The sequence below is a fragment of the Scardinius erythrophthalmus genome (genome assembly GCF_964197995.2).
Source record: "Scardinius erythrophthalmus genome assembly, chromosome: 7".
In the NCBI taxonomy this organism is placed as follows: domain Eukaryota; kingdom Metazoa; phylum Chordata; class Actinopteri; order Cypriniformes; family Leuciscidae; genus Scardinius; species Scardinius erythrophthalmus.
Window position 1 is genome coordinate 27,211,060 of NC_138227.1, and position 14,423 is coordinate 27,225,482.

A 14,423-nucleotide genomic window follows, 5' to 3' on the forward strand; every position below is an offset into this window, starting at 1 on the left:
TGCCATGTGGAATCCAACAATAGTTTTGTGAAGCCTTGCAAACTGTTCTTCACTGTCATTGATGTCCCATGTCAACAGTTGAAATTGCACATGTAGACAGACACAAACACACTGATCGCTGGCTCGATAAATTTTACAAATATTTAGCCTGAGAGCATAATTTTTTTAATAAAATCATGAGGCATAATAAAAAAATAAAAAAATCAGCCATAAAGTGAACAAGATATCATGCACAACTAGACTGTGAATTACAGCAATTATACAGAAAAAAGTAAAACGTGTACCATTCTGGTTTACTACTAGTGGTTCCTTTATGATACTTTTGTTTCACCCCATTTGTAACTTCAGATAAAAATGCCTGTGAAAGAAATAACAATTCAAAATTAGCGACAGCTCCGTTTATAAATACAGATCTGGTAAAATGTTTATCATCTTACATGCCATTTTTAACATGCACATGATTTTCCCATACCATCAAACACTAAGACATGAAGATCGATAAAACTTGATCAATAATAAAATAAAAGGCAACTCAACTAAAACATTTCGAGTCATGTTGGTAACAAATCAAGCTGGATCAAAATATGAGCCACATCATTTTGCTGTTTTTTGATGGTTTGAACAAAGAACTGAGAAAGACGCGATAAATATATAAATTGTTTGGCAGTATTTTTCTTCCTCGTCTCTGAGCAGACAGATTTCCTCTTGCTCAGAAGTGTGAATGAATGAAACAATGAAACAATGAAGCAGGGGTTTTCACAGGTTTCTCAGTGGTTAAGTACCTGTATTGTGAGGAAGTTTAAAGAGCCTTTATTGTCGTTTCCTGCATTGTGAACAAATTGTACCGAATATATTGTACACATTATAATGTTAACAACATTAATATCAAAATAAAGCCTAAACAGCTAGCATTTAATTCAGCTTGGATCAAACTGATTTTGGTGACATTTTATTTCGATAGTCCACTTTGGACATAACTTTACAAGTATGTCAACTTACTCTCAGAGTATTAGTAGAATGTTTGGTTAGGGTTCGGTTTAGTAGAATAAGTTAACATGTACTTGTAAAGTCACTTATAGTCAATCTGATGTCTGGGGAGTGGGGACCATCTAAGTAACGTGTTAGCAGATATTAAAGTGATAGTTCACCCAAAAATTAAAATTTTACCCTCAAGTTGTTGCAAACAAAAGAAGATATTTTAAAGATTGTCTGTAGTCATACAGTAGTCAATGACTTCCAAAGTAAATATATATATATACTATGGAAGTCAATGCTACCATCAACTGTCTGGTTACCAACATTCTTCAAAATATCTTCTTTTGTGTCCAACAGAACAGAGAAAGTCAGAAAGTTTGGAACAACATGAGAGTAAAATTTAAATTTTTGGGTGAAATATCACTTTAATTAGTATGATGACAGAATTATTTTTTGGGGGGGAACTATCCTTTTGAGTAGACCGTCTACTAATAATCTAATGACTGGTAGTTGACATGTAGTTGGAAAGTTACTTGTATTTAGGAGAATGTCTACGTTGACTATCAAAATAAAGTGTTACCTGATTATTAAACATTTGAATTCTTATAAAACTGACCAAGACCCATCAAACTTTTGCAAAGTTGCATCAAACTGGCTTTATCTTCCACTCATAAATATGTATAACCAATGGAGAGAGCTGACTTTTTTTGTAGATTACCAATAAAAAAGAAACAAAAAAATAGTAATAAACAATAAATAAACCAAACCAATAAAAACAATTGTCAGTACTATATCAGCAGTATATAACAAATATTACTTAATTTTATCAGTAAAGAAAATTGAGTGAACTACTGGATTATAATGCTTTCTAGAGAATAACGCATGAAATTTAAGTAATGTTGCAGAAAAGCACACTCTCTCCAGCAGCATGTCTTAAGGGGGTCCTATTATGCTTTTCCACTTTTTCAACTTTAGTTAGTGTGTAATGTTGCTGTTTGAGCATAAAAAAGATCTGCAAGGTTACAAAGCTCAAAGTCCACTCAAAAGGGAGATATTTTATGTAACATAATCCACTTTTTAAGAACTACAATGAACGGCTTGTTTGGACTACAATGTGATTTTTCCGGATCTTATGAAGTCATAATGTTACTCATTTAAATAATCTCCTCCCACGGAATAAGCAAAAAAGGTGTGAGGCCTGGATAAGTTGCATTAGAGAGGACAGTGTTGTTACTCATGAAGAGATGCTGTTTTGTCTACCCCGTTTCCAAAACTCATTTGTTTAACCTACCTATAAGGCCGACGAACTTAGAGTGATTAACATTTATTTTAAACACTGTTCCTGGACATTATAACCCCAATGTTTATCTGTGCGCTGCACATTTTATGGAGAACAGCTTGTTTTCTGTTGCTTTTTGTATGTAATTATATATTATTATACATACTTTATGTAACTTACATACATACTTTCATTATAAGTATAATGTATAATAACATATCATTTTTTAATGTATAAAAAAAACATACCACTCTGAAGTCTGAAATGTCCTGTGAAATCCGTGCTTGCAAAGTCCGTGCATGAAATCTGTTCTGCACGATCCTCTTGTTCATTAACATTGTCAGGGTCTGAATCGGGCTCGAATTGGTTTGAAATTGCCATTATCAATATTTACACTAGAGAAGAACTCACAGTTATGGAGGGGTGGGACATTTCCCGAACACGCGCTAAGCGCTGCCAATCACAACACACTGGGCCAGCTAACCAATCACAGCACATTTCATATTTCAGAAACGGAAATAGGAGGGCCTTCATCGAAAACCAGGTGTTCAACCAGACTGGGGAGAGAGGAGCTATAATAATGTAAAATATGTGAAAAATAATGCATTTTTTAAACAATCAAGCATGAAAACATACAAACATACCCTAAAAACAAAATCAAGACTTCGTAAAAGGCCATAATAGAACCACTTTAAAAGAACCTGTTCGACTGTCCTTATTTTTTTTTTTATTTAAACTGCTTGTGGTGTTATAGAAACTGAAATTATTACTTCAAGTTTACTTAAGCCCAGCTCTCATAACTGATCATACTGTGACATAATCCCACAATTTCACTCCCTTCCTCTTCAGTATCAGCTTGAATGGATTGCCAGGTTGAATATGGGATTAGTTAAAATCACAGATTTAATGGGAAAGCAGCTTTTAGGAAGAACTTCAGTAAGGAAGAACTTTTCATGATATAATGAATGAAATTTAACAACAGCAAAAACAAAACCTTCCCACTCAAAACATTTGATAACATAAAATGACAGAGGTGAAATCTGTCAAGGAAATAGGCTGAGGTCAAAAACCCCTTCAGAGAATAAAGAATTAATCCTCTTTGCTCGTAAGGCACAAGCTCTGAACAATGGAGATCCAGATCGATGATCATTCCGCAACTATGAGATCATTGGAGCTGCGGGAAGGAACCTTGATCCCATCCCACATTTAATAAAGGCTGTGAATTATATAAAAGCGAGAGAGAGCACCTACAGGTACAACAGTGAGACATCACAAATCTACATCATGATCTTCACCATCACTTGTCTTGCCCTGGTGGCCTCTGCTCTGGGTAAGTGTCTTCTTTAGAAACTTTTTTTTCTAAAGTTTGCAAGAAAATTATTGGGTGTACATATATATATATGTACACCCAATAATACTTATTTTCCTCACTGTATATATACAAACACAAAGAGCTTCATGTGTCATGAACTTCAGTTCTTTATCTACAGGTTGTGGAGTGCCAGCGATTAAGCCACAGACGATTGGCAGCAAGATTGTGAACGGACAGAACGCCATCTCTGGTTCTTGGCCCTGGCAGGTCTCCCTCCAGGTAACGGTGTATTGGCCGACTTTTATCCTGCATTTGCCTGATTTGGTCAAAGAGTATATGTCATGTGTTCAATGCTTTTACCTCTGAAACAGCAAACCAACGGATTCCACTTCTGCGGTGGATCCCTGATCAACCAGAACTGGGTTCTCACTGCTGCTCACTGCGGTGTCTTGTAAGAGTCTTCAATCTGACAAATGACACATACAATGGTGCTTTATAGATGCTGTTTCTCTTTTCTTTTCATAGTTAGTTTTGTCTTTACTGCTCTCTTTTTAGGGTCGGCAATCATCGTGTCATTCTTGGAGAACATGATCGTGGCTCCAATGTTGAACCCATCCAGGTCAAACTAGTTTCCAAGGTAAAAATGTTGACTGATTTCAGTGATGAATATCAAAATTAGAGATCAACTCATACTATTTATTTCAGTGTTCAATTACTGAATGCTTTTTAATAGTTGGTTCATTTCTGCTTTTTCACACAACCAAACTGAACTGAACTGAATCAACACTGAACTGACTTGAGCTGAATAATGACACTATTGTGGTTTTTAGAGCTGCTTTACAGCAGAATTTGAATGTCTCTTATATTTGGTGAATTTGCATCATTGATTCTGTTTTTTTCCTGTTTATTACTGTGATCAGTATTGTATAAAGTGTTATATAAATAAAGGTGACTTCACCTGACAATAATAAAACGAGATCACTGGACTAGAACAATAAAGACAAAACAAATAATATGCACTATAAATGTTCATTATGAATCCAGTATTATCCTTTTAAATTACTTGATTACTTTTACCTGTTAAATTGAATTGAGTGGAGAAATAGGTATTAGTCAAATTATCTCTAGATTAACTTTTGGTCCTGTCTGTCAGCTTATGAAGTCTAGCTTACTCCTAAAAAATTATCCAAATAGACTTACAGATTTAAAATTGAGCATAGGAAAGAAAACATCTGTACCATATTCTCAAATGAACATTCATGCTGAGGGTAAAAGGAGAAAATGCATGAAAAGCTTAAGACGACAAGAAGAAATAAAACATGCTTACATGTATATCTTAGATTACCTTCCACAAAGTCAGCTTCCACTAGTAACTGTCCATCTTATTCGTTCTTTCTGTCTGTGCAGGTCATCACACATCCGCTCTACAGCAGCTCGACTATCAACAATGACATTGCATTGCTGAAACTTGCGTCTCCAGTTGTCTTCACTCCCCGTATCTCTCCTGTATGTCTGGCTCCATCAACCATCAACATCCTGCCTGGAACTCGCTGCTTCACCACTGGATGGGGCGCAACTGCCACCACATGTAAGTTAGACAAAGACGAATTGTAAAAATTACTCTTGTATATTACTTGTTTTGTTTTTTCCACATGACTGAACAGTCTGTCTGATGTTTTCTTTTTTCAGGGAGTCCTCTAATCCTGCAGCAAACAGGTCTGCCCATCATGAGTCCTGCTGTGTGCAGACAGATCTGGGGTCAGAGCCAAATCACTGATGCCATGATCTGTGCTGGAGCCTTTGGATCATCATCCTGCATGGTACGTGAAGACAGATCAGGACAAACACATTACCATGTTAACGTTGCTGCTGTTTCGATCTCAAATGTGTGTTTGTGTCTGTGTGATTCCCACAGGGTGATTCTGGTGGTCCTCTGGTGTGTGAGAAATCAGGGGTCTGGACTCTGGTGGGATCTGTGTCCTGGGGCCTCCGCACTTGTGACACCCGTTTCCCTGGAGTCTACGCCCGTATCTCCCAACTGCGCTCCTGGATCGACAAGACTATCGCTTCCAACTAGAGCGGCAGTCTGAGCATTTACTCTTCAAAGGAGGCAAAGGCAGAGTTTAATCATTAATCTGTATTACAGTTGGTCCCTGTTGATGGTCTTTCTGTTTATGACTTTTGGTCTTGTGTCAGTCTGGGCTCCCGTGACCTGTCTGTTGAGTTTAATGTTTTGTTTTTGGTTCATGTTACATTTCACGGTTTTAAACAAATAATGTGTGTAAACATTTCTGGTAATGAAATAATGTAAATAAAATGAAATGAATACAATAAATGGTAATGAAGTGTAATCATTTATCTGACCTTAAAACACAAAGTACCATAATTCACATAAAGTACAGCAAACAAAATGAAATGTAAAATATTTTCCTTAAAACTATAAGTACTTTTAAAATATACATTTAAATTGCAATTTAAAAAACGTCTTGGGTTACAACTGTAACCCTTGTTCCCTGAGAAGGGAACGAGACGCTGCATCGAGAATCGACACACTGGGGAACGCCTTCAGCGTGACGCATCTGAAGTCTGTATAGAACTAGTCTTGATAATCTTGATTGGTGTTGCGTCATGACGTCACTCGTGACGGTTATGCGGAAGCTATAAAAGGACACCGGATCATTACCATGTCAGCTTCTGATTGGTTGAAGCAAGTCGTTCTCAGAAGCGCGCGAAGTGTGGCCAAGGGACGTAGTGTCTCGTTCCCTTCTCAGGGAACAAGGGTTACAGTCATAACCCGAGACGTTCCCTTTTGAGGGAACTCGCGCTGCGTCAAGAATCGACACATTGGGGAACGAAATGCCCACTGTGCCACACTGAGAGATAGACGCCCTGGTGTGAAGCAATCTGGCACACTCAAGACGAGAGAACTTGTGAACCCGGTGTAGAGGGCAGATCCAGACTGTAGTGTCTTATGAAGGTGTGTGGGGAGGCCCAGCCGGCAGCATCACAGACCTCTTGAAGGGAAGCCCCTGCTAGCAGGGCTTTAGAGGATGCCACTCCTCTGGTTGAGTGGGCTCTTACTAGCAGAGTCAAAGGCAATCGTGCCTCGTAAGCTGAAGAAATAGCCTCTACTATCCACCTGCTGATAGTTTGTTTATAAACAGGGGAACCCTTCTTAGGTGACCCAAAACACACAAGTAACTGATCCGACTTTCTCCAGCCCGAGGTTCTTCGGACATAGACATCCAGGGCTCGGACCAGGCATAATAGGTGTAGCTTCTCTTGCTCATCCGACACATGCAGTGGAGGATGGAATGCCTGAAGAATTACAGACCATGCCACATTTGTGGGCACCTTAGGTACATAGCCAGGTCTGGGGTGGAGAATAGCTCTCACTCTGCAGGGAGCGAACTCAGGGCAAGACGGAGCAACGGATAGCGCCTGCAGGTCACCCACTCTATTTAATGAAGTAATAGCGAGCAGGAAGGCTATCTTAAAAGATAACAATTTCTCAGACACCTCATCCAATGGTATGAAGGGTGCCAGGGATAACCCCTCAAGAACCACAGGGACCCTGAACTGGATGACAGGCCTTATCCTCCTAGCTCCACGAAGGAAACATACTATAAGTGGGTGTCTCCCCCAGGTGTCTACCCCTAAAGGCATGTGGAAGGCAGCTATGGCCGCCACATAGACCTTAAGCGTGGACGGGGAGAGCCCGTCAGAGAAACGACTCTGGAGGAACTCCAGCACTGAAGCCACTGGGCAGTTAACTGGGTTCAACTGATGTTCTCTGCACCATAAATTGAATACATTCCATTTTAATGCATACAGTTTCCTCGTGGAGTAGGCTCTAGAGTTTAAGATGGTCTCAGCAACCTCAGTTGAGAGACCAGCATTTATGAGTTGGTCCCCCTCAGGGGCTAGACCCATAGTTTCCACAGCTCCGGCCAAAGGTGGAAAATTGTGCCCTCGGCCTGAGAAAGAAGGTCCCTCCTGATCGGAAATTGCCACAGAGGGCCTGCAAGTAGAGTTATGATGTCCAAAAACCATACTCGGGCTGGCCAGTATGGGGCTAGTAGGAGCAAGTTGATTCCATTCCCTCTCTAGAACCCCTGGGAGCAGAGCGATTGGGGGAAATGCGCACAGACTTTGCCTCGGCCACGTCTGTACCATGGCATCCAGTCCTAAGTAGGGTTGGGTATCGAGAACCGGTTCCATTTTAGAACCGGTAACAAATTCCCAAAAACCGGGTATTCGATAAGACGCACACATTTCGATTCCTCTTATCGATTCCTGACTATCTGTTATTTCAAATGTAGGCACGCGGCAAGCACGTTCATAATAGAAGCGTCATGGGCCATGGGCGCGACGAGCATACGGTGCGTGGCACTCGTTTTTGCAGGCGCGCGCGCCTATGCCTCATCAAGATGAAAATCTCAACTTTTCAGAATGGCGCAAGTGGTGCGCAGGTCAAGTGACAAAAACTAACCGACCTTTCTGTAACATCAAACGCTCGGCTGAACAGCTGATCATATCTGAACAGGGCGGGGTTTTTATTTCTCATCTCCATAAATATATCTAGTAGCTAGTGAATGGTTGGGTTGCATAGCAACGACAGACGCCACGGGAGCGCAAACGCTTGTGGAAAGAAGGAGAAAGCGGTGCGGCCGTACTTTTCCATATGTTAACGGCCCCTAATTCAGGAATCTATGTGGCTTAAAATCATTAGTCTAATAGTCTATTTTTTTAAAAAATAGTTTGAATAATTAATTCAAACACTTTTAATTCAGTGTCTCATAAATACTTGTTTAGTGAATGAATGATTCACCGTTTTTGACCGAATCTCTCAAGTCCAATTCAATAAATAATTAAATGAAAAAAAAAAAAACAGTCGATTTTTTGCCACACTGCTGGAGTAATAATGTAGGCTAATCAACACATTTATATGAAGATACTCCTTTCACTTTAGCCATTTTATTAGTTATTGCTTAAAATTGGCAAGAATAAAAGGTAGAAATATTTTTTTTTCAAGTATTTGCCCTTTTTTTTCTCCCTCCAAAAAATATTAGAATCGGAAACAAGAATCGATAAAACGGATTCGATAAGCAGAATCGGAATCGGAATCGCTAAAAATGAAACGATTCCCAACCCTAGTCCTAAGGGAGCTGGATGAGTGAGGGAGAAGCAGATCGGGCACTGGGTGTTCTCGTGAGAGGCGAACAGATCCATTTCCGCTTGGCCGAACTTCCTCCATATTAACTCCACCGTCTCGGGGTGGAGTCTCCATTCCCCGGGCCTCAGCCCCTACCTCAACAGGATGTCTGCTCCCACAATTTTGTCCCCAGGGACAAACATGGCTCTGACTGAAAGAAGTTTGCATTGGGACGACAGAAGAACCTGATGTGCCAGTCTGCATAGAGGGCGCAATCTCAGGCCCCGCTGTCGATTTATATATGAGACCACCGATGTATTGTCTGTTCGTACTAGGACATGATGGCCTCTGAGGTTCGGAAGTAAATGTCTGAGTGCCAGAAATACAGCCAGCATCTCTAGGCAATTGTTGTGCCAAGAGAGATGGTGGCTCTTCTATGAACCCCTGGTGTAGTGGCCTTCCATGACCGTTCCCCAGCCTGTGAGGGATAAATCCGTGGTGACTATTTTTCTCTGCCACGGTGCTCCCAACACGGGGCCTTGGTACAGGAACCATGGTTTCTTCCACATCATCAAAGAATGAAGGCATCTGCGCGTTACTTTGATCGCGCAAAATGGGTTCCCCCTCTGGGAAAACCCTCTGGTCCTGAGCCACCACTGCAGGGCTCTCATATACAGCAGGCCAAAAGGTATCATTTGATACCTTTAGTTTCCACAGCTAGAAGACCCAGAACTCTTTGAAAATGTTTGACAGTGATGGCCTGGCCTAGCTTGAAACTCGTTACTGTAGTCAAGATAGTGTTTACACAAGCAGGAGACAATTGTGCCCGCATCGTGACTGAGTCCCATTCTACTCCCAGGAAAATAGTTATCTGTAGAGGAATTAGTGAGCTTTTCTTGACATTGAGTCTCAATCCCAAGCAACTTAGATGGTTCAGAACAACATCTCGATGTTTAACCGCCATCTTCTCTGATTGTGCTAGAATGAGCCAATCGTCGATATAGTTGAGAATGCGATGCCTTGAAGTCTCAAAGAAGCAAGAGCTGCATCCATGCATTTCATGAAGGTATGAGGAGACAGTGCTAGGCCGAATGGAAGTATTCTGTACTGATACGCTTTCCCCCAAAAGAGAACCTCAGAAACTTCCTGTGTTGGGGCAGGATGGATATATGGAAGTATGCATCTTTTAGATCTAGGGGATACTTAGCATCTTGAACTTGAATCTCCTCAGAGACCGGTTCAGTACCCTGAGATCTATAATAGGACGTAACCCCCATCCTTTTTGGGAACTATGAAGTACCGGCTGTAGAACCCGGCTTCCCTCTCTTGAGGAGGAACCAGCTCTATGGCTTCCTTTGCTAGGAGGGACTGAACTTCTTGTCCCATGACCTGACCCTGCTCGGGGCTGACAAGCGTGTATGACCCCGTTGAACCTTGATGGACGATACTCGAACTGAATTCTGTATCCCTTTTCCACTGTGCGCAGGACCCACTGAGATATATTTTGAAGACCTTTCCAGGTGTCGAAATAATCTACTAGGGGTATCAGTCTGTTTGGACTGACCGCGATTGTCATAATTTGGGTTTCGGTGACCTGAAGCAGTTGACTGGCAGGAGCTAACCGAAATAATTTTTCTGCAGGCCTCATGAGAGGGCGCGAAATCAGCAGGGCCACAGTATTATCGGGCGATTCGCGTTCGCTGGAAACCGGTGCGTCCCGAGGCGCATTTAGCGGTGGGAGACAAACATCGATTTCCTGAGGGCTCCACGAAGGAGCGAGATGTTGGTTCTCGATCGCGGGGGGGGACCGCCCTCAGAGGCCTGCGTATCTCGTCAGGACCTCTTTGCTGAAGCCTTCCTCGCCTGAATGACAGTCCTCAGATCTGCCTTCGGCTTGGAAGACTTCGGCTGAGAGTGTTGCAACTGGCTCTAGGCCTTTTGCAGGGGAGCACGAGAGGCAACACTCTCCTTCTGCTGCTGCAGGTATGAGGAGCTGGTGGCTGCCTTGTGGGACTGCCCCCTGGCAGCAGACCCACGAGACCTAGGACGGCGGCGGGGGATAAAATGTTTGAGAGCGGCTGACTGTCGTTTCGCCTCCTGAAACCTCTCGACGACGGTGTTGACGGCGTCGCCGAAGAGGCCAGAGGGCGAAATCGGGGCATCGAGGAGGAAGGCCCTGTCCTTGTCCCCGATGCCCAACAGGTTCAGCCACAGATGTCTCTCCGCCGTAGCTACCAAAGATGCCATGGAGTGGCCGATGGCGTAGGTCGTCTCCTTGGTAGCCCGGAGAGACAAGCTCGACACATTTCTTTAATGTCGCCAAGGGCGACCTCCCCACTGTCGTCCACCTCTTTGAGGAGGTCGGACTGGTATGCCTGCAGGAGCCCCATCGTGTGCAGGAATGCACCAGCCCGACCTGCCGCCATATATGCCTTCCCAACCAAGGCCGATGTTGTACGGCAGGGCTTGGAGGGAAGCGCCGGAGCTCTTAGGGACGAGAATGAGAGATGGGCAGTGAATGATTCTTCTACCCGTGGCATCGTCCCATCACCCTTCTCTTTCGAAGCCAAGGATGGTAGAATATAGGTGGACATTAGGTGTTTAACTTAGCCACTGCCCTGGTCACAACCTCCAGCAGCTCTCCGGCAGGAGAATGGGGTGGCGAGTCCTCGCATTCTCCCGCATCGATGCTCAAAATATCCAGCTCCTCTGAGCCAGATAGTTCGAGCATCGGATCCTCCTCATGGACGGAAGAAGCCGCAGAGCAGGCTTCCGATCCCTGAGCAGGATCCATGGAGCTGGCCTCTGAATGCTAAGAAAGGGCCGAGGCCGTCTCAGCGTCATCCGCCAACTCCATCTGCGATCCCCATGAATGCAGACGTCGCCTCGGCAGACCTGATGCATGGGGAGTGCGAACCTGGCCTGATTCATCAAACAGGCTCAGGCAGGAGCGGAGCATTCTTAGTGGCATTTGATCACAGTTTGCACAGACAGCGCCCCTCTAGCGCTGCCCGTGCATGCTCCACTCCCAAACAAACTACACAGAGCGAGAGTGTATCACCCTCGCTCAAATAGCGCGGGCAAGGGGACGCACACTGTCTGAATTGTTTGCTTTTGATGGCCATACTATTAATAAAGGGACAAACAACACCAAATAAGACGGTAGACACAGAACGCTTGCTGAAGACCAGAAGCTGACGCGGTTATGTTCCGGCGACCTTTTATAGCTTCCACATCACCGTCACATGCGACATCACGAGTGACGTCATGACGCAACACCAATCAAGATTGGACTAGTTCTATACAGATTCAGACGCGTCACGCTTCCCTAATGTGTCGATTCTCGACGCAGCGCAAGTTCCCTCGAAATGGAACTGTGTTCCACTTTCACAGTAACAAATGACAGACAAAAGTGTTGCAATAGTTAACAACAGTGTATGAAAAGCTACTAGATACTAACTTCCAAATAAGTCAGCAAGTCACATTAATTATCACGGACGTATCGCCTGCGATAATTAATGCGATATGGCTCAGCTTGTCAGTGAACTACGGTACTACGGGTCTGTAGTAAATGCCGCTCCATCTGAAAGCAGGTGATGGCGATTTACTACTAATCAAGGAACCGGCTTTACTGACGAGATGTGCATAACAATGTCATGCGATATATCGCCCAGCCCTACTTAAAAGCAAACTTTTCATTTTGATGAACAGAATGAGCAGGAGCTGGAACATTATGACATTAAATAAAGATATGTAAAGTTTGGCGTTGTCATGATTATTCAAAGTTTCACCCTCACGGACTCTTAATATGTTTCCCTTCAGTCACACATCTCTTTTGTTCTCAGTTTCCCACGACTTGTTTGTCTCCTAGGTTACTCATTGCATTCTAGTTTGTTTCTATGGTTCATCATCATCCGTTTTCTTGTTTGTATCACCTGTGTTAATCCTATCATCTTTGTTTTCACTTAGTATAAATATACCTGTGTTTTAGTTCTCATTTTTCAGTTTTCGTTAATGCTTATTTGGTGTAGTTCTTTTTCGGTTAATAAAGTCTGTTCACTTTTTTCTTCATTCTTGCTTCATACCTACAACACACTCAGACAAAGTGTGACAGGCGTTTCCACTAGTGACATAAACTCAAAGATTTTCCAGCAAGCTGCAGTGTTTAATTAATTTCATTCCTTTAGAAACTTCCTCATAACCACAAAACCAAATCCTCCTTCTCAAATGTAAACGTTTAAAGACATGCAACAATGAGAGGACATTAATGTTGTCACAAAACACTTGTGAATATCTGAGATGTAACTGATGATTAAAACAGTTTTAGCTGTACTCGTATTTTAAACTGAATGATCTTAAAGAGACTGCACAATAATTAGGCTACTTTGTTTTGTGCCATGTGGAATCCAACAATAGTTTTGTGAAGCCTTGCAAACTGTTCTTCACTGTCATTGATGTCCCTTGTCAACAGTTGAAATTGCACATGTAGACAGACACAAACACACTGATTGCTGACTCGATACATTTTAAAAATATTTAGCTTGAGAGCAAACTTTTTTTAATAAAATCAAGATGCATAAGAAATAAAAAAAAATCAGCCATAAAGTGAACAAGATATTGTCACGGAGCGCTCCGTGCTGCCTCCCTCTGGAATCATCAGATCACTATCTCCCGAATTCTAGAAACTGCACTTCCCATCATTCCAGTCACCTTATCATCTGTCATTACCATCACCTGGACATCTTCAGCTCACCTATATCTGGACTGTTCTTCCCATTGTTTAGTTGCGAAGTCTTGTTTTGCCAGTGTTATTCCTGCAAACAGTTCCGAGCATTATTTCTAAGATTCCCGTTTCCCTGGTTTTGATTTGCGCCTGTTTTCCTGGACATTTACGAACGTTTCTCTGCCTGCCCTGACATCCGCTCACTTCTGACTACGAATTTGGATTGCCCTTCGGTTTTGTCTGCTTGTGTTGCATGTCAGCTCTAAAGTGTCTTCTGGTGTGTTACAATAAAGCTTTGCACATGGATCCAACTGCCTCAGCCTCTCGTTCACAACAGCCTTCGGCCCCTGAGTCCCGAGCACAACAGAAGACTTCGCCACCCCCGGATCCAGCAGCTTTACATCATCTCTCTACGGAGCTCTCGAGTCAAGCCTCAGTTCTCACCGTACATCAACAACAACTGGTAAAACTAACCTCCATTACTGACGAGTTAGTGAAAACCATGCAAGCCCTTACTGCTCAAACGACAGCCACTAATCAAGCTCAAAACGCCAGTCCACCTGTTCCACCATCACCCAGCGTGAGTACCGCATCTAATAATCCTCGTTTATCTCTACCTGAGAAATTTAATGGCTCACCTGCTGCTTGCAAGGGATTTCTTCTGCAGTGTACGCTTTACATCAGCCAACAGCCACAGTTGTTTCCGTCTGATGATGCTCGTGTAGCTTTTATCTGTTCTCATCTTACGGGACGGGCACTGGAATGGGCCACCGCACTTTGGGCAGGAGGAGAGCTTTCATTCCCGAGTTATGACGACTTCGTTGCTCAGTTTCGAGAGGTTTTTGAACACGCGGCAGGAGGGAAGGATCCCGGTGAGCAATTATTATCCTTACGTCAAGGAAATTCCACGGCGGCAGATTATACTCTCTCATTTCGCACCCTCGCGGCTCAGACGGGCTGGACCGACGATCCACTTAAA

At 42.9% G+C, this 14,423-nt stretch overlaps 1 protein-coding gene across 1 annotated transcript; it reads left to right on the plus strand.

Moving 5' to 3' along the window:
- Nucleotides 1–3,538: 3,538 nt before the first annotated feature.
- LOC308693777 (chymotrypsin-like protease CTRL-1) lies at nucleotides 3,539–5,643 on the plus strand (the record flags this gene model as incomplete). Its single annotated transcript, XM_081370875.1, has 7 exons — nucleotides 3,539–3,584; nucleotides 3,745–3,845; nucleotides 3,938–4,017; nucleotides 4,122–4,203; nucleotides 4,974–5,154; nucleotides 5,256–5,386; nucleotides 5,482–5,643. 7 exons carry the CDS (start codon nucleotides 3,539–3,541, stop codon nucleotides 5,641–5,643), a joined length of 783 nt encoding a protein of 260 aa, XP_081227001.1.
- Nucleotides 5,644–14,423: the final 8,780 nt, after the last annotated feature.